This window comes from Lampetra planeri, chromosome 29, assembly GCF_965212315.1.
Source record: "Lampetra planeri chromosome 29, kcLamPlan1.2.h2, whole genome shotgun sequence".
NCBI lineage: Eukaryota > Metazoa > Chordata > Hyperoartia > Petromyzontiformes > Petromyzontidae > Lampetra > Lampetra planeri.
The window spans coordinates 2,082,744-2,103,836 of NC_136135.1; the positions used below are offsets into that span (position 1 = coordinate 2,082,744).

The following is a 21,093-nucleotide window of genomic DNA, read 5'->3' on the forward strand; positions in this document are numbered from 1 at the left end:
CTCATTCATTCACGCCTTTAGCCGCGCTCCCACCCCACCCCCGACCACCGCCTTGCTGGCAGCTGCCTCTCTCTTTGCCGGGCGTGGAGGAGACGGCGGCAGCGGCAGCAGCCGATAACGATTTTCGCAAAGGCCCCGGAAGTTTGAATTTCCCACCGCGCTTAGGCGAGCCGGGCCCAGGCCCCATGCCATGCCCGCTCGCCGCCGCGTCACGTGACGACGGTCGTGCTCGCGCGTGATTGGCCCCGAGCCGCCGATCCGCGCTACCAAATCGAACGCGTCCGTCGTTTCCCCCCCGCCCCCCTCCCCCCGCGGCCGCTCGGCGTCAACGTGGCGCCCCGCCCCCCTCCTCCCGTGCGCTCTCGACATTGGGAGCAGCAGCAGAGCAGCAGCAGCCGCCGCAGCCGCAGTAGCAGCAGCGGCTACACCGCTGTGCAAGCCTCGGTGAGTGTTTTTTTTGGCGTTGCGTTATCGGTGTCTTGGGTAGACCACGCGCGTTGGTTTTTGAAGAGGGCCTCACTTGTTTTGTCGCTCGCTGTGGCTCGAAGCCGTCGCTGCCGTTGAGGCCGTCGTCGTGATCAATGGGTGGAGGAGAGCGAGAGAGAGAGGAGGATGGGGGGAGGCTTTCGTCTCGATGAGCATCGTCTGGCGGCAATGGTTTGGATGATAGCCGTCGCCACCAAAGCCGCCGCTCGCAGGCCCCGAGCTGCAACCTTGATGCGCTCCAGCTGATTTGGCCGTTCCGTCTCCCCCCCTTCGTGCGTGCGGATTTTTCATTCCCCCGTCACTGACACCAGCAGCGTCGTGTCGGCAACGGGCATCGTTGCGTCCAGCCGTAGGGACCGTGGCCCCTTTGGCCAAAGTCAACTTTGAGGTCCACTTTCTCGCACTTGCGTCCACTTTGCTGGCTCGCGGAACTTCAACGCGAACTTATTTCGACCCCCGGGGAGCAAAGAACGGGAACGAGACTCAACTTCGATTTATTTCACGATTCGGGTTGCCCTGGGTGGGGAGGGGAGATCTTACAGACGTGGCGGCCTCGGGTTTGCTTTGGAAGCAGCAGTGATTGTTTTTGTTAACATCCAATTGCTCGTGCTGTATGTCATCTAGAGGCGTGGAGCCTTGTGCTTTCCGACAATTGCACAGCTACACGGAGAGAGACACACTCGGAGAGAAAGGAAGTACAGGATAAGTATCCTCAAGGAAGCTTATGCAGGGAGACGTGGGGATGTGCAGGATAGGTTGGTGTGGGCATCACAGACGGTGTAGCAAACACCACATTGCCCTGTACTAAACTGCTCCCACGTCGTTGTCAGCATGGTGACATGGTCAATTTGGTCAAATAACTCCTCAAGATCCACACGGCTTGGAGAGGACCTCGTACAGCAGAGGATTGACAAACGGAGTGCCATGTACACACACGCACACACAGGAAGACCAAGAGATTAGACGTAAAGGGATGGAGAAAATAACCTTTGTGTAAAGCAAACACGTCAGCCACTCGTCGCTGTCGGGACCAAGTACTAAACCACAAGTTCTTATTCGGACCCTGGGGTTGATTGTCAGTCTCCATTGCAATACGCGATGTAGCGGCTACTCGTGGTCAGAGTTAAGAATTAATGTTGACTGAAAGTTCATGCGCTGTAATCACCAAACCCCCAGCACTGGTCATGTATTTTTTTTCCTCCCCCGCACTGCTTGTGAAAGTTATCGTTCCCGTGGCGAGAACAAGTAGAGATGCTTCGGATAAGGGAACACGTTTGACTTCTATGAACAAATTGGTTAATTGACCCCGGCGTGGCGAATGTGCCCGAGTGCATCGTGGTCGAGATTTGAACTTGTGACTTTCAAACTTGAGAGCTCCTTCGTACAAACTGAGCTGTCTTCAAATATATCCTGTACTGTACATACAAAGAGTTATTTTTTTGTATCATACCTTAACAACAATGACCATGCTGCACCACTAGGGACGCAACATTGTTCGCAGACCAAGTTCCGGCATTGCTAAGCCTCGGTCTCAGAACTGAGAATTACAGTATGCTGCAATGAAAGTTCAACACAAACAAACCACCAGACCTCGGTAGAAATCGGTCAGCTGCCATTTGAACCCAGATACTCATTTAGCAGAATGTCCAGGACAAATCCGGACAGGGTGGCAACCACATTCAACAAGTAGGTCGGTACAGGAATACAGACGTGGAGGGGGCGGGCAATGCGGAGCACGGTACACATCCAGCAGTGGATTTACAAAGGATGTTATAACGCTATACCAGTGTGCATCATGGACTCACGATTATTTACAGGATCCTATGTGTCTATGCACGCATCTGACCCCTAGCCTCAGAAGTGCTTTATTTTGCTTCAATATTATAAAAAAAAATTCCAGTCTGTGGAATTAATATTGACACTTTGAAATAATCAAGTTGTGAACCATTACTGAGCCGTAACTAAAGACAAGTGGGGCCTCGGTGAGTAAAGTATACACATGTCCGGCTCCGAGGTTTGTCAGTCACAATAAGCCGTGATCAATCCACTACTGGATGGAGGCCTCCCCAATCTATCCTGATGGTCCTGAAATGTAGCAATCCATTATCACGGTTGGCTACGTACGGTGCCAAGGAAGTTCAACATAGATACACGAGCCGATTTAATTGCTCCATCTCTGTGGTAAATGTCCTTTGGCTGCTATTCCATCGTGAGTCTTTACCACTGGCTTGTATCATACACAGGCATAGTGACGTGGTGTTTCATGTTGTGTGGCAGTACTTTCACGATTCTTCATGCTAGACATGATTAACACTTAACTCGTTTTTCCTGTTTCATTTCAGGACTGGAGTATATACAGTATTGTCCCTGAAACTGCTTAAAAATGACAGCCAAACTGGGATTTCTGCGTCTCTCTTATGAGAAGCAGGACACGCTGCTCAAGCTTTTCATCCTGTCCATGGCCGCCATACTCTGTAAGTGTGCAAGCGCAAATCATTTTGTATCTTCGGATCGTTCAACAAAAAAACATGATGAAAGTTGTTCCTCTGCCAATTTGTACGGTAATGTTTGCATTGTTGCATTAGCAGTATTTGCTACAGTTGGCGATGAGAATGTTAATTATAAAAATATGTGAAGATATTGGTGTTGTCAAAAGTTTGTTTTACTTTTAAGTAATGTAACATTGAATGTTTCATTTAGGATTACATTAACTGATGTTGCATGTCTGTGCAGAGGTGGTTACTAGCCTGCCCCGGGTTTTGTGGTTTCTGAATAAAATGTATTGAAGGAATGCATTTAATGAAAACATATTTATTTTGTTTCATCTTGCAGCATTTTCAACAAGACTGTTTTCAGTACTGAGGTTTGAAAGCGTCATTCACGAGTTTGATCCGTAAGTGATGCAATGTCTGTCACTTGTGCTTAATATTTAAGTTATTATTTCGTCCCTTTATTATTCTGTTTGCTTGAATACTCGTAAATCTTTCAGCAATCAACATTTACTGGTTTCCATTCAGAAATATATGCCTTAGAGGTGTCAGTGCTGAGCTAGCACTGTTTGGAACCTCGGCTTGAATTCCATTTCCATCCACCTTTTATGAACACTGGATTCTCAAGTGCAGTGAGCTCGTCTGAACCCAGTAACCAAATAACTGCGTGAAAAAAAGTCAAAATTGGTTTTGCTTGGATCAGGCTCAATGCCAGTTCTGAGAATAAAAAAAATGGGAAAATGCACCTCTACTGTGTACTGGAGAAACAAGGTGACTTTTTTCCGGAGAGGTCCCTTGAAAAAACAGTTGTGACACGGTGAGATTTCTGAATGGATTCTTCACCTCACGACATCACTCCGATAGCACAGCTGGAATACATTTATGGAAAAGGGTATTTATTTCCAAATAATTTATAATTGGCTAAATCGCTCGTATTTGAACAGAATGTCAATTTTAAACCATGTAAAGCATTTTACATCACCAATATGTATGTATGTTGAACTTCTTTTGCACTACTCCCAGAATGAATGAGTGAAACCTTTGTTTTGTCTGCAGATACTTTAACTACCGCACCACTCGCTTCCTTACTGAGGAGGGCTTCTATCAGTTTCACAACTGGTTTGATGACCGAGCATGGTACCCTTTGGGCAGGATTATTGGCGGAACCATTTACCCAGGTACAGCACTTAACTTGTACTCTTGTTTCATTTTTCAATTGACACTTTACCAATGAGAAGGAACCCGCAGCAGCAGCATCAGAAATGTTACCGGTTTGTTTGATGGTTGTGCGCAGGTCTTATGGTGACATCAGCCATGCTTTACCACGCGCTGCATTTTATGAACGTCACCATCGACATCCGTAATGTCTGCGTCTTCCTGGCGCCGCTTTTCGCATCGTTCACCACGCTTCTCACCTACCACCTTACCAAGGAGCTCAAGGTGAGCAGAAAATAATGGCATTTAATTTGTAATAGCACCTTTCAAGATCGGGACTCGACGAAATTCTCAACAATAAAACCGTAATCTTGTGTTGCTGTAACATACAACAATTAAGCCATTTAAACACAATTTACAGGTTGTAAAAAAGCCTTTTTGAACAAATCTCTTGAGGCATACAAAGTAAATGGATGTTGAAATATGGAAGGGTTTGATTACCCTTAAAGCACATTTTTAAGTGATGGAGCATGACTTGAAAGGAAACTTGTTTATTCCGCACTTGTAAACACTGCTTGCAGGAAATACTCTGCATATTTACAAGTATTTTAATATTTTACGTTCAGTGTTTGCGTTGGTCGTTACCATGACCAAATATATAAACATTCATAATGATCATCCCAGAGGGGAACTCTGTTTTATTGACCACACTTTTCAAACTCTGAAAACAAAATAGTTATTCAAATGGACAAGCCACTTATAACCCTCTGGGATGTAAACCTGTTACTGGTAGCTATGATAACTACTTTTCCATAAGTGGCTCATGCAGCACAATGGAAAGCCGTGATGTCGAAGATAATCAGTATAAATATTCACGGTAGCAGGAGCTGCAATTGGGAGAGTTGAGGGCTGTGAGTGTTGGAAGAAGTCCTAATACCAGTGTGGATTGTGTGTTTGTATAGGATGCTGGAGCTGGGCTGGTGGCTGCTGCCATGATCGCCATTGTGCCTGGCTACATATCGCGCTCTGTGGCAGGCTCGTACGATAACGAAGGTGCGCATTGAAATTAACATTAAGAAAGATAAATGGGTAAGCGTTGTGTAGGAAGGTCGCCAGGTGGCTTGGGTCAGAGTGCGAGTTTACACCGCTGAGTTCCAATTTGTGTTTAAGCCACCCGGGATTCAACTGAGTTTTGAAGTGTGGCGAGTTGATGGCCTCAGTTTGGTCACCAATTTTTTTACGAAGTTTCATGCGTAATTATTGTTTAAAAATCACTTCATTTTTAAACTTTTCAAACCCCCTGGGACTACTGTGCGACAAACATATCTTTAGCTAGGCACATGTGAAAATAAACACTTGACATTTCAAGTAATTCGTGATATCCCTTTTCAGAGGCCATTGTCGAATACAGCGCTGTCTGCAAGAATTGCGAAGGAAAATGTCTCTAGTAATAGGTTTTTACCCTTTCAACTAGTGCAAAAACTGACACCTTTATACAAGGCATCATGTTTGCAATAACCACAACACAAGCAGTCAAAATGCAAACAAAAAGAAACAACTCTGATGATGATAATGATATGCACTGTCCTTGAAGTTGATTGGTCCACACCCGAAATACTTACCCCGAGCTCTCAATACTCTGATAGTGCGCTGTCTTTGAGTTGTACGCCTTTTGGCGTCATCTGGTCGAACACCAATAGAGACTAGGCTCTAAGAAAAGCTGTCTCGGGTGTGGACCAATCAACTTCAAGGACAGTGCATATCATTATCATCATCAGAGTTGTTTATTTTTGTTTGCATTTTGACTGCTTGTGTTGTGGTTATTGCAAACATGATGTCTTGTATCAAGGTGTCAGTTTTTGTTCCAGTTGAAAGGGTACAAACCTATTACTATATTTTGCCACTGGTAAAGGAGATGTCTCAAAGTGAAAATGTCTCTCTCATCTCCTAACGCCAATGATCACAATTGTAATGTTTGTGAAAAAAGTGGTTGTGGAGTCAAGTTGCGGGTAGTCTCGAGCACTTGTGATGAAATAATTTTTGATTACCTTGGTGCGCCACTTACAAGTTTTTTGTGGGAATGGCTTTGCTGCTATTCTGCTTGCAGGGATCGCCATATTCTGCATGCTCTTCACCTACTACATGTGGATCAAGGCTGTGAAGACTGGCCTGCTCTACTGGTCCGCTATGTGTGCGCTGGCCTACTTCTACATGGTAAGCTGGGCAGTTGGCCCATAATGTGTTAATGCTCATTAACACTTTCCAACTAATTTTTAAAACGTTTGTATATTATCCCCGTCAGTCCATCCATTTGTACTGGAGGGACACAATAGCTTGTTTAAAGATGATCGCATATGAAGCACACGCTTGTGTAATGTTGTGTTGCTGTTCAAGATTTAGACTCCTGAAAACTGGAGCAAATGCTTACCCAATACGTGGATACAATAAACCAGCGCTAAAAGGGCCTATCTTTCCATCCTGGCCCTGCCAGCCAAGTTTCACCCTCCCCCGGGCAGTGCTGCCATCTGAGCCCCGTGGTCTCATTACAACCTGCAAACCGACTGCTTCCTGCGTGACCGTTATTGCTATTGAATACTTCTGAGGACTAATGCACGTTGGAAAGCATTGTTTAACCATGCGCGTGAATGATTTGTTCTTGCATTTGAATTAAACTGGCCAATGCACTATATGTACGTATGTTGAACTTCTTTCACACAGTATGCGAGCCAAACTAAGATGTGTTCACTCTTTAAAAGATCATCATCTTACGTCAACTTGCGATTGTGTTTATTAAAGTTGCTTGTGAGTTGTTGAAGATGCTTGTGTGTGGCGAGGCAAAGAATCTTAATATTTTTATAATTGCTGTGAATGTAGTGCCTCTTGTGGCTATATGATTCTTGCGAACCCATCATATACAACATATATGAATCGAACCGAACCACATTATTTCATGTGTTCACCACCAACGTAACAATCGCTTTACATTCCTTTGAGATGACGCATCATCACGTGCCTGGCGGCAACCATTGTCGGTTCGCGGTTCATCACGACCCGCGCGCGCTGCGTCTGGCCTCGCAGGTGTCGTCGTGGGGAGGCTACGTGTTCCTCATCAACTTGATCCCCCTGCACGTGCTCGCCCTGATGATCACGGGCCGCTTCTCGCACCGCATCTACGTGGCCTACAGCACCGTGTACTGCCTGGGCACCATCCTCTCCATGCAGATTTCCTTCGTAGGCTTCCAGGTAAACGTGCAATTCTTAGGCCTGATAACGGTTTTATTTTCTTTGGTGGACGACGACTGAACAAACTAGCTTTGCTGACTTCTGGGTTCAGGGTTTGTCTTGTTAACTCGGTCAAATGATTTTCTGCAGAAACATTGCGCCATTTCCTCGATTGTGGGAAATGTTCATTAATGTTACAATTTTATGAGTTTCCGAGCTAAATGTGAAAGCGTTTTAATGATTTACTTGAGTATTTCTGTTCTTCTGCTCGAGTTGGGCACTCCCTTGTTGTTCATCTTAGTTGGGCAAGTGGCTCAGAGGTCAAGGGTGCTGAGCTGGCACTGCGAAGATCCTGGGTTCGAATCCAAGAAACCTCATCTCATTAAAACCAGATTCTGCATTAATAAAAACATCATTAAATTTGATTCTGCACTTAATTTGTGTAAAACCCATCTCTTTCGTTCTCTAACACGAATGGTTGCATGCTCTGTGAGAGATCCGAATGGATACTTTGTCTCCTGACATGATTACAATCGCACGTTCGGTATACAAGTTGGGGATTTGTTTGTTTTACTTATTCAGTTGAAGTCCTTTTTTTTGTACGCTTGCGATGCTTGACGATGTTGTGAATTAAATTTCCCCCTTTTTTGCAGCCGGTACAGTCTTCGGAGCACATGGCGGCTCTGGGGGTGTTTGGCCTGTGCCAGGTCTACTCCTTTGTGGACTACCTGCGGAGCAAGCTGAGCCCGCAGAACTTTGAGATTCTCTTCAAGAGCATGATCTCGCTCGTGGGGGCCGTGGTTGGCGTTGCCGGCACCCTTCTCATGCTGACTGGTAAGAGCGGCCACGCTTTCGGATTTCTCAGAGAGCGGTCACGGTGGCAAAAGCTAGGACTGTACGCAGCCATGATAGAGGTACGGAAACGCAAACCGTTTTGAACGTGTAGGTAGGCGTGACGGGGGGGGGGAAACGTGGAGGATCCCGTTGACGTTGGGCAAAGCGGAAGGAAAAAAGAAGGCAGGCAATGGTTGACGAATCGTATTGTAAATGTGAGGGCACACCAAGGAAAAGCATTGAGGTTGTGATTACTCACTATACAGTAAAATGGTGAAGAGAAGCGAGTTGAAGTGGAAGTTGAGGAGTCTCTGTTATGAGTTGTAAGAGGAGGTCACTTGGTGTCCATGTTGAAGCCCAATTGCCAATCGGAAAATTATTTAAAGTTGGTAAAGCAAATCACTGCATTTATCCAGGTGTGGGATTTTATATTTAATTAAACATATCCCAGGTCTGAGAGTTAAACATGTTGGTTTGATTGCCATATGGCAATCTAGTTCATAGCAGGAAAATGTGCGGTGTGCTTCATCTTAATAAGAGGCAAGTGAAGCTTTCTCAGAAGTAGTTCTATAGCATCACTTTATACAGGCTGCTTTCTTTGAGTTCAAGTTCATTAATTTCAAGTTCATTTATTAGGTATAGCCCTGTGAGCCATTCGGCTCTTGAATCGGGTGCAACCGCAACAAACAAAAAACATGAACAAAAAACATATTAAAGTGAATATGTGACAGTGCAAACAGAAAATCCAAGAAAAGACAGCAAAATATTGCAGAAAAATACACCGTACACCAACGCTGTGTGCAAAAATCCCAGTGGGATGCAAGTCAAACAACAACAACCATAAGTGTTCCGGCTAGAAATTTATAATTGGGAAAAATACAACCGTGCACAGCAGTGACACATGGCCGTCTTCGGTGGCGCAGGTAAGATCTCTCCGTGGACTGGGCGTTTCTACTCCCTGCTCGACCCGTCCTACGCCAAGAACAACATCCCCATCATCGCCTCCGTGTCGGAGCACCAGCCCACCACGTGGTCCTCGTACTACTTCGACCTGCAGCTCCTCGTTTTCATGTTTCCTGGTACCCGTTTTTTTTCTCTCTCTTAAGCTCTATCGTATCAAACATTCAAATTCACAAATTGTGTCGTCGGTGTGAATGCGAGGGAAGAACGGAGATGGGTGGTGTTCCTAGCGCAGATGAAAGAGCTTGTATGAGCGCGACTGACACCTTGGTATTTTATGACTGTTCCTCATCAAGAGAGATGGACAGAGTATTTATATCTGAATTACAGCCCTAATTGGTTAACATACAATGCGTAAGTAAAATCCCACTTAATATTTAAATGATTGTCCATGACTAAGAAGTGTTTAAGGTGTACATCCCAAGTCCTAGAACTGGCCACGTCATCTCTGAACAAGTTTGGTCCCCCCCCCCCCGCCCCTCGTGGTTGCTTTATTATTCATTCGTTTTTTTATTTTCCTCCACTGCTCTCCCCAGTCGGGCTTTACTACTGCTTCTGCAACCTGAATGACGCTCGCATCTTCATCATCCTCTACGGCGTCACCAGCATGTACTTCTCAGCGGTCATGGTGAGTTGGGGAAGGCTTCCGTCAGTAACAGACCACATTTCGCCCCCACCACCATGGTGACACCAGCCATGCACGGTGGCAACAAAAATCACCGTCGTCACCACCATGGTCCATTTGTCTCTGTCCTGGGTTTTGTGTGCACTTGATGCTGCATCATGCCCTGTAGAGATGGTGAAATGCGTGCCTGTAATCGCATCACCCTGAATGCGTCGTGTGTCGTCAAATCTTGGAAGCTACTGGAAGTTGAATGCTTGACCTGTCAGGTGGCCAGAAATACATTCTTCCATTTGTCTGTGGCACTTACTCCAGTTTCCTCCCACATTGCTTTCTTCCACTCACGATATGATCCACCATTTTTCAGGTGACGGTATGCTTCATAAATCATGCTCCTTTAAATCATGAGCTGAAGGTTAATAGACTTGTTTTCTGCCCAACATGAATAGACTTCTCTCTCAATCACCACTGAGGTAACAGAAGCCCAATCAGTCTGGGTGCACCCCTTCATATCTGAGGTGGGCCACCCAGTTCCTACCTCAAAGGAGTCTGGTTTATTGAACCAGAGCTCGCCGATTCACTCTTATTGTGCACTTATTGGTAGAGAGTGTTGGCCTGTATATATGGTGGCTCAACACAGTATGGATGAGTCGATAGTCGAGTGGACCCGATTCTTCAAGGTGGGTGGAGGAATCCTTGAGTAAATTTCGTGGGAACAGTAACCAGGGCAGGAGAGATAGAAGGGTGATAATGAGGCAAATGGAAAGATGGGGGAGAGAAGTGTTATGAAGTAAAACTAAGAAAATCTGTATGCTCGTGACGAATGCTACATTCGATGCGTATGGAATGAAAGGAGTGCTTAAATGTGAACTAATTTATCGCTGTTGCTGTGTATGGCTTTGCGCCACAGGTGCGTCTTATGCTGGTGCTGGCGCCCGTCATGTGCATCTTGTCGGGGATTGGCGTGTCTCACGTGCTCACCACCTACATGCGCAACCTGGACATCTCGCGGCCTGACAAGAAGAGCAAGAAGACCCACGATGCCTCCTACCCCATCAAGAACGAGGTGATTTGGCGTGGCCCCGGGGGCCTCGTGAGTTGATGTTTGTGTTGGGAATTGAGCCAGCACTGCCGAAATCCTACTTGAATTTTAGATTGTTATACGTATAACACTGGTGAAAAATGTGGTGCAGTTGATTTCCCTTGGTACTATTAACCCAGAAACATGGATTTGATTCCTGGTCATGGTTAACATCCGTGCCCTCCCTCCAACACCTTCACAAACCTACACTGACCAGAATGGTTAGATATGGTCGTACAAACCGCCATGATCAACACGGCATGGGGAGGCCTTCATCCAGCAGTGGATTGACAAAGGGCTGCAAGTGCAAAGCCAAATTTAGTGGAAAAGTATTTTTTAGTAATTCGTAATGCTATGTATGTTCAACTTCTTTCGCACTGTACATAGCCAACCGTGCTTATCGGAGGTGTGGGGGAAGGACAACAATTAGGCTGATACCAACTAATTCAATATGCCCTCACTATTTAAAATCCTTTAAGCATCCTACTTCTTCCCTTGGACTCAGCCTTAAATGAGTACCTGATGCCGTGTGTAAACGTCGTCACTGGAGAACGGCCGTGATGCTTGCCACACCACTCCCTCACACTCTGCGTCGGCCTCTCAATAGCTGCTCGCTAACGGCTCTGGCCCCAGCAGTCCGTTAAAGGTTACACGGTAGATCTTTGTCTCTTGTCGCCCACACCGCAGGTGGCTAGTGGCATGGTGCTGCTGATGTCGTTCTTCCTCATCACGTACACGTTCCACTCGACGTGGGTGACGAGCGAGGCGTACTCCTCGCCCTCCATCGTTCTGTCGGCTCGCGGCGGCGACGGCAGCCGCATCATTTTCGACGACTTCCGCGAGGCGTACTACTGGCTGAGACACAACACGCCCGAGGTGTGTGACCCCCTTCTCCCCACGACTTTATTTCTCGCTGAATGTTTTCCGGGTCTTTGGTGACGCGTAATTTAAGTAGCCACAGCCGTAGCGGGAGATATTTCTGTATGTGGTGTGCTGGGTATGGACATTTTTATGGGCCGGATGAACCCAGTTGAACTAAATCCCAGATTATCCCTCAACCTGAGTTACAGATATTGTTGAAATACCGCTGATGTTAAGCCATTAAAATGTAAAATTTTTAGAGGTGACCGGGTGTTTCAGGACTTCTTGAGCAACTAGGTTCAGTCGAGTTCGTTGTTTGTCTCACTCTGGTCACCAGTGACTGCACAAAACAACCTCATCACATTATGGTTGAGTTGTTGTGTAATTTAATTTGACTAAATTCCCAGCTCTGAGAATGAAAAAAAAAGAAAATGTGTGGTTTTGGGTGCCACTACAACAAAATGTTCTGTGTAGCAGGGTGTGTACGTGAAAGTGTAAAATGTCACTTGCATGGGTTTTAGGAGTAGTTCTGTAAGATCTTCTGTGGCAGGGCATTCTCTTCACACGTTAAACTGCCTTTTAGGAGTTTATAACTTCATGGATGCGTAATCACATGACTTGATGCCGACGGGGTGAAGCAATAAAATAACGAGTTTGTTGTTTGATTTTTTTTTGGGCCTTGGGACCATCCAGGATGCGAAGGTGATGTCATGGTGGGATTACGGCTATCAGATAACAGCCATGGCCAATCGAACAATATTGGTGGACAACAACACATGGAACAACACGCACATCTCCCGCGTCGGGCAGGTAAACACCCGATCGCTGGTCCTTGTGTGCTTGCATTACACGCAGATACGTACGCATGTGTGTGTGTATGTTGAACTTCCTTCGCCGCACCCGTATGTAGCCAACCGTACTCATCGGAGTGTGCGGGGTTAGGACTACAAACGAAACACAAAAATCAGTTCTAAAGAAATGAGTTTCAATTGAGAAAATTAGTTTTCAATTTAGAATACATGACAAGCATCCCTAGATATAATTTACAGCGATGTAATTGTTATTGGCTCTAAACATCCTTTATAATGTTGCAATTTGACCTACTCCTCCACACAGCCAGATGTCTTTGAAGAGGTCTGAGTGCCCACTCTTTACCCCACCACATGTGACCTGCCGCACCACTAACTGCAGTGTACCCTTTTATACCGCTGGGGAAGATTTAAGAAACTTGCCTAAATGCCACATCGGAAGATGGAACTGTGGCCACCTTTGAATTTCAAGTCCGTTGTGCTGACCATCACACCACGGCAGCGTCCCTTCATATCATTTACAGTGCTTTGGCATGTCTAGGAGCACGGCTACTCAAAATACAATGGGATCAGTCGCTTTCTTGCCGATTGCGGTATAATCTAAGACCATGCAAGTCTGTGGTTGGCAATGCTAAACGAGGCCGAGCACTGACACACTGGTGTCATTTTAACTTAACACGCCAATCTGCTTTAGCATTTTGAAACGTTTGGCTGTGCCCGTGTTTTCGGTTAGGCCATGTCATCGACGGAGGAAAAGGCCTATGAGATCATGCGGGAGTTGGACGTGGGCTACGTGCTGGTGATATTCGGAGGGCTGACCGGTTACTCTTCTGACGGTATGAACTTGCATTACTCTCAACTTCATAGGTTCACGTGACAAAAGCTGATTGTTGCGCTCACTCTTTCTTCCGTCCACGTTTAACTTGTAATAAAACACAAACGCGTAACGTTTTGAAATGGCACACCCTCCCAGTACTAATCAACATTGGCAGTGTAATAAGTGTGATAATACTCTTCAGTTTGAGGGGTTGCTTGACTCTATTTCACTTTAGTGAAGGGGACATACATGTAACTGGTTCAGATATCACTTGCCTATAATGTTAGCCAAAGACGGGATTCAAGTTCTGGAGCACATTCCCATAACCACCCACTGCTTAACCCCCAAGGAATATTTATATTGTCAGTTTTGTAAAATGTTGGAAAGGGAACGTTTTTGGAATGATCAATGCTGATTAATGATGGTGGCTGTCTATATCAGTGGTGGGCAAACTTCCTGATCCCCAAGCCACAGACAAAAATATTTATTTAGCCACGAAACCACCAGACACACATGTCAAAGTGGGGTAGCTACACAGCCGACTTGCGCGCACTGGGTGGTTGAGCATTGTATTGAGAATTCTGAGTGTACGCCCCGGGAGTCCTCATGTCTGGTTCCACTAGCCAGGAGCAAGTACAGATTTTTCATCTTATAATTAAATATTTTTGTTGAAGAGACACCAATTAATTCTAGATTTGAAGCTTTCGTGACTGCAAGGATTCATACTCTTATGTTTTTTTGGTAAAGTCACGTAGGAAAAAATTAAAATAATAAATGAAAATAAATCAATTAAATCACGAAAGGCACAGCAAAATAACTGTAAATAACACTACAGTTATTTTGCTGTGCCTTTTTACACCTGATGAAGGAAGCTTGTGTTGCCTCCGAAACGTTGTGATTTAATTGATTTATTTTCATTTATTTTATTTTTTATTTTTACCTACGTGACTTACCGAAGACACAAATTAGTTGCACCTCCAGTGAGCCACCGTTAAAATGCCTCGGCAGCCTCGTGCTGCCGGTGAGCTGCAAGTCCACCACCCCTGCACGGTAATATAAACACTCACCCACTGTTTGTGCACAGCGTCTTGAGACGCCGCCGTTAATCCACGTCGTGTCGTTTTTTTACCTCCGGCGGGCCACAGACATCAACAAGTTCCTGTGGATGGTTCGCATTGGCGGCAGCACGGACACGGGGAAACACATCAAGGAGCACGACTACTACACGCCGGCCGGAGAGTTCCGCGTCGATCGCGAGGGATCCCCCGTGCTGCTCAACTGCCTCATGTACAAGATGTGCTACTACCGCTTCGGGCAGGTCTACACCGAAGCCAGTAAGTGGCCTTCCGGGGGGCGAGCGGATTCTCTCTGTTGACTTGACGGTGGATGGCAATGTCATAGGGACAGTACTGTACAATAATACCCCAAAAAATTGCTCTTTATATTTTGTAGCCACACACCAAGGTCGTGTATCGTGGGCAAATGAGAATTTTGAGCTTTGGTAATATGAAAAAAAACTTAAGTGGCTTACAAGAGTGCTCAAGAATGTCTGTGGCTTTTGTGCCGTTCAATGTTACTGCAGCGCTATGGTGATGCTTCTGGAGGACGTTCAAGTGTTTATCTGTCGAATGAAGATTCAAACTCGTATTGGATGCTCAGCCTGGCATGTGTAGTCTAGTTTCATATCTACAAGACGTGAGCTGAATACCAATGTTAAGCATGGCAGTCATTGTACTGAGCAGAAAGCGTGTAAAAAATCTTACCATCTGAGAAGGCTCCTACTGTTTATGGAAGCAGCTGTTTAATCGTAAACAATAATGTTAACCCTGAATTTAATCCCTGAAACAAGGATGCCTGTGATCCATTTGCATAATAATCTGTCCCACCAATGCTGGCAAGAAGGGACTTCATTAGTGCGAACTCTAGTGAGTTATATGTCTACTCTTCCACATTGACAAGATGTGTCGGGAGAGGTGGGCGTACCCACGCTTTACCCCACCACACCTGTCGATCGACTAACTGCGGTGGTGTATACCCATTGATACCGCTGCTGGGTAGACGGAGTCACTGAAAGATTGAATCGGACAGGCCACCTCTGGATTGCAAGTTCAGTGCACTTTGTAGTAGGTATAGGGAGCTATATAGCTGGTCAACAGTGCTAAGATTCACGTAGGCATTTGAAAGATGGGGGTTGGGGGTGAGAGGTGGAATTATAATTTTCCACTCGTATTTGCGATGGAAAATAATTTAACCTGGTAAGCCAGTTTCTCAGCGCAGTCCTCTCTAACGTATGTTAAACACGTAGGCTTTTGCGACCAATATTATCCATAATACAGGTTTTTACTATTTGGCTGTGTCAGGTAGTGGCGGATTTAATGACACATTTACGCGATTTTAACCCAACAAAAAATACACCCTGTTATGTATGTAACTTCTTTCGCATCGTACGTAACCGAAACCGTGCTGATCAGAGGTGCGGGTGAAGTACAACAAATTAAACACTCTTCTTGGTTCTTTCGGTAAAGTCACGTAGAATGGAAATAATAAAATAATAAAAATAAAACATAATAAAATAATTCTCACGACGTTTCGGCCACAACGCAAGCAGCCGTCCTCAGGTGACTTTACCGAAAGAACCAAGAAGATGAATCCCTGCAGTCACGAAAGCTTTAAATCGAAAATTAAACACAGCGTGTCAGCCGGAGCCGTGAAAGTGTTAACGAGCGCATTGTCTGTGTCGTGGTGGCGGTGGCAGAGCGCCCGCCCGGCTACGACCGCGTGCGCAACGTGGAGATCGGCAACAAGGACTTTGAACTGGACGTGCTGGAGGAGGCGTACACGACGGAGCACTGGCTCGTGCGCATCTACAAGGTGACGGACACATGCGCCGCTGGTCATCACTCCCCACCCCCCGGCCACTGCCTCGCCAAATCGTTTCTTCTGTGCAATTTTTAAATGGATGCGGCTACATTCGCATGTCGCCTTCAATGTTGGGATGGTTCCGTGGTGGCAAGTCTTAAGGTGGTCAAATATGGGCGGTGCTCGGCGTTTGTTGGCTTTTCTGATGCATCGACTCGTCAATTAAAATCAGTTGTTAAACTCTGGCCTTAGTTTTCAGCCAGGTCAGTCTGCAGCGGTGTGGCCTGTAAAGATATTTCTGCACCCAAAACACCACAATCTAGTGTGTGTACCTCTCTTCATCACTGTGGCTTGGAATCACTTATCCCACCTGATTTTGCCAGTGATCCACTGATACATGCAATGAATTGTGCGTGTAAGAATCTATTATGATATATTCAGATTCAATGCTCATATTATATATATGCCAATGGCATGAATGAAGCTACAAAAGAAGCAGAAGAAAAATGAATAACACTCAATTGGATGCTAAAAAATATAACTACATTTTATAGTATATTGTGACCCCAAATTGATGGCATTGTGAATTATTTCGTGCATACTCTTTGGTTTTTTCGGTAAAGTCACGTGAAAAAAAAAAACTGAATTATTTTATTACTTTAATTTATGAATTGTTTCACCTACGTGACTTTACCGGAAAAAACCTGAGTGAATCCTTGCAGTCACGAAAGCTTCAAATCTAGAATTTCGTGCATATTTGTCAGGTGACACTTAATAATCTGACCGTGAAAAGTTTGTGGATTAAATAGGCCCGGGACCGGATGTAAAATTAGTCTGATAAACCGTGGCGCTGACTGCTTCACATAGTGAGCTATTCCAGCCGTCGTTAAAAGAATGACACCTTGTGAATTTGTGAGCAATTCATTAAATTTTGGCATGACACAGCTTACATTGACCTATTTTATGGGATACTTTACATGCACATGCACGAAGTAAGTGTTGAACATAATGTTTCAAAATTAATTATCAGGAGTGGGGTCAAACATGGATTCAGTCCAGCATGCTGATGAATTGAGCCTCAAGCAGATTATAAAAGCAGTGCATTGTTTACGTCTCTCCCCCTGTCCTGCCCGTATCCCGCCCCCCCTCCCCCAATTAAATCTTGCAATCAATGATGCAGGCAATCGCTTAATACACCAGCTGGGCTTGCATGAATAAGGTCTCCTTATTGGATGTCTAAATACTCGCAAACTTATGAATCTGTGTGGTATATATACACGGGTGTGATCGTTTCTCTACACCCGTTAAAATATTTGCCAGTAACCAAACCGCCCCAGAATGTGCCCGATCTCACCAGAAGCTTAGCAGGGCTTTTAAGCCTGGAGAGAGTGCTGAAGGCGGCGACTGCCAATGCACAAACAAATTGTCGTAGGCAGCAAGCGCCGTTGTTGCTACGTTGTGGGGAGCAGAGGGTGACGCAGAAAAATCTGTTGTCATACCGTCCTCTTACTCTTCCACATCTATGCTCAGCCTACCTTGACTAGCGTGATGAAGTGTAGATGAATGAAACTCTGCCTACTCGCACAGCATGGCGAGTCCCTCATCCAGTTGTGGATTGACAAAATTATCAGTGTTTTCGGGCTTGTACCGCCGTGTTGGCTGGTGTACAAAACTGGAGTTTGACAGCGCAACTGTGAACTTTTATGCGATGCAACCTAAAAAAACCTGGATAATACTGGTTGGCAAAAGCCTACGTGTTAAACTGGCGAAACCTATACAGTAGTAGGGGGATGTACCTGTACATATTGAATTCATGTGTTAGGTCATGTTTTAAATTCGCACGCGCACAGACTTTATCATTGTTTGTTGTGGTAATCGCTGACTTGCCGTATCTTTACAAGTGCTTCCCTTGCCTCCTGTTATTGCTACCTACAGTAACATGTCGTTTACATTTCACTGGGGGATGTCACGCCCTGGTTTTACTCGCACCTGAACGCGAAAGCCTCTCTTTGTTTGCCAAACCCACTTAAAACGCCTACTGACAGCCTGATAAGAACGTCGAAAGGTTCCATTTCGTGTTATTGCACCAAAACATTGTAATTCGTGGTTACGTTCATGCACCACGGCCCTGATGTCCATCTACTGCTGGTCAGTGCAGGTTGGTGAAAGTCGGGGCATAGAAGTACAGTACAACAAATTGATTGTGCTGCACTGCAGACTATAACGTGGTTTTTTTGCATGGCGTTGGGGCTTAACGGTCTACCAATATCTATAGAAATGCATAAAATCTCAGTCAAGTTGTTTAAGTAAAATTTCGATTTAAAGCTTTCGTGACTGCAGGGATTCATATTGTTGGATCTTTCGGTGTGACTTTCTTTCTACGTGACTTTACCGAAAGATCCAAGAATATGTTTAAGTCAAGTTTCTTTGTTCAACCACACATGGCAAAAGTCTATCCATTCAGCAGAGGTCGTAAACGGGTTTTGATTCCTTACCCATACCCGGCCGGGTACCCGGCCGGGTATGGGTACCCGTACGCTACCCGTACCCTACCCGAAATGAATGACAAACGGTTACTCACCGGTGACTCACGGCCTACCCGTACCCGTACCCGTACCCGGCCGCACCAGGGTCGCAAACGGGTACCCGTACCCGGCCGGGTACGGGTAGCCGGGTATCGGGTAGGGTACGGGTATCGGGTACCCGGTTGCGACCTCTGCCATTCAGACACCGCGAATCAGGCCTCTGAAAACTTGCTTAACTAACAGCAGCATTTTTTTTTAAACGTGGGAGGTTGGACAACTGACGAATATAAACAGGATAATTTTAGAATATTGTGATATCTGTCGTTTTCAATGGAAACTTTTAAAAAATGTTTCTTTTTCCCTTTTCAGGTCAAAGATCTTGAAAATCGAGGACAGTCAAGAACATAGGGGGGGGGGGCACCTTGGTTGAGTTTAACCTGCTGCAGTCTGTGGCAGCTTTTCATTCAGCCCCTTTTATAAATATACACTGGCCAAAAGATCGTTAGGCAAGTTGTGAACTGAGTAGAAAATTTGTTTCGCTTTTATTGGTAATTTGCCCCGCAAGGAAATGTGTAATTAAGATGTCTGAAGGTATTACGAAATGAATTAAACAAAAACCAAAAATTCTAAACCAAGGCAAAAAAATAACACCATAACAATTACAATTTACTCGCAAGGTTCACTGTGTTTGATGTTTGTGTTGATCGTAATATCATTTGATGAAAATAATAATTTGAGTAACATGTTGAGCCATGTGTGTGAAGCTAAGAATTTACTGTCAGGGTGTCTGCATAAAACTGTTGCTTTGCGCTGTTTAAAGCACTTGCGGTGTGTCCCTGTCCTTAATTTGTTCTTTGATTTGTAATGAATTTGTAACTGATTTACGTGTAAGGCACTGGCACCAAAATGGAATTTTAAGTTTTGCAGGATATTCAGGGGTGCCAAAAGCGTAATAAAACAACTTTTCAGTTTAAAGTGTGCAGCTATTCTGTGATTGTGGTCAAAGATCTTGCGGGCACAAAGACAATATTTCATAAATGAAACATTGAGGTCATGTTTATGTAAAATATTATTGTCCGGTTGAACAACATTAACGTTCTAGGAATGGACAATTCTTTCCGTACAATTTCTACTTTCCCATGCTGCCCGTTGCAGCCCTGAATCTTAGCCCCTAAGTTTTCGAACATATCTTTTGGGGGGATCATTCAGGCTGTATAGGTTGTAAAGAAAGTCGATAGTTAATTTAATGTTTTGTAAATGTTATTAAAGCGAAATCTGTAAATCAGATATCGCTTGAATAACATTTTGCTATTGGGGGAACTGAGATTTGATGGCAATATTTTTGCTTTAAATATTGACTGGAATTGATGCTCAAATGTCTCTTGAATATAATAGAGCATTAAATGTGTTTATCTTCAAATAATGAACCAATATTGTAAAAGTAGCACCAGAATTTTTTACAGGATAACACATTCCTGCGGAGGGAGCTGGTAGGAACGTTGGGTTGCTTGGTCAATAGCCAGGGTCAACGGCGGGTTGGTGTATTCCGCAAATATGGCCGACTGTGAGGGCGGGCACAAGCCGGCGTGAGTAGGTTTAACGTTGAGTTTTATAAGAGCACCACGGGGTGACCAGCCCCTCCCCACCCAGCCCCTCCCTGCATGACGGATGGACACAATAATCCCCTGTGGGCTGGTGTAACCAGGAGGTTCCTACCAGTATAGTTCCAACTAGATTCGAAGCTTTCGTAACTGCAGACATAGTTCCTCTTAATAGGACTAGCATTAATTACTGTTGTATTTGAAGACATGCACAACCAAATTGCAGAGGTGGGACAAAGTCATTGTTATGCAAGTCCAAGTCGAGTCGCAAGTCATCAAATTCATGACTCGAGTCTGACTCGAGTCCAAGTCACATGACTCGAGTCCACATCTCATAGGTGGGACAAAGTCATTGTTATGCAAGTCCAAGTCGAGTCGCAAGTCATCAAATTCATGACTCGAGTCTGACTCGAGTCCAAGTCACATGACTCGAGTCCACACCTCTGCCAAATTGTAACAACTCATTGCCTTTTACTGGTTTTTATTTAGAAACAGACCTAAATCAACACGGACACAGAATACATTCACATAATGTCAAATGTCAGTGACTGGATTGCCACATTCAGGAACATTTCTGTTCTTAGACAGTATTACAATTCTAGGAGTGCACAAGAACAACGTGTGTTCTCGACAGTACAGGGTGTTCTTTGTTTTCTGTGTTTTGGCAATATTGGACTTAAAGGGAAAGCCCACCACTTTATTTCAATTGGAAGTTGGTAATGCAACGGTGATAAGGAACACATTAACGCAACTCTCACCATGGCAGGGCAGA

General features: G+C 44.9%; 1 protein-coding gene across 1 annotated transcript; it reads left to right on the forward strand.

Annotated features, from left to right (window-relative positions):
- Positions 1-332: 332 nt before the first annotated feature.
- STT3A (STT3 oligosaccharyltransferase complex catalytic subunit A) lies at positions 333-19,695 on the forward strand. The gene is made up of 18 exons (XM_078608101.1): positions 333-444; positions 2,829-2,960; positions 3,319-3,379; positions 4,032-4,153; positions 4,270-4,415; positions 5,093-5,183; positions 6,238-6,344; positions 7,209-7,373; positions 8,006-8,186; positions 9,110-9,265; positions 9,683-9,774; positions 10,679-10,834; positions 11,537-11,725; positions 12,404-12,520; positions 13,253-13,355; positions 14,482-14,670; positions 16,092-16,207; positions 19,090-19,695. The coding sequence occupies exons 2-18, from the start codon at positions 2,870-2,872 to the stop codon at positions 19,126-19,128; spliced, it is 2,121 nt and encodes a 706-aa protein (XP_078464227.1). The 5' UTR covers positions 333-444; positions 2,829-2,869; the 3' UTR covers positions 19,129-19,695.
- The last annotated feature ends 1,398 nt before the right edge of the window (positions 19,696-21,093 follow it).

What these genes read in the sequence shown, in the direction of transcription:
- STT3A (XM_078608101.1), top strand. Translation starts at nt 2,870, where the DNA reads ATGACAGCCAAACTGGGATTTCTGCGTCTCTCTTATGAGAAGCAGGAC. An exon ending in CGCTGGCCTACTTCTACATG is followed by an intron (nt 6,345 to 7,208) that starts GTAAGCTGGGCA and finishes CTGGCCTCGCAG; the next exon opens with GTGTCGTCGTGGGGAGGCTA. An exon ending in CACCCTTCTCATGCTGACTG is followed by an intron (nt 8,187 to 9,109) that starts GTAAGAGCGGCC and finishes TCGGTGGCGCAG; the next exon opens with GTAAGATCTCTCCGTGGACT.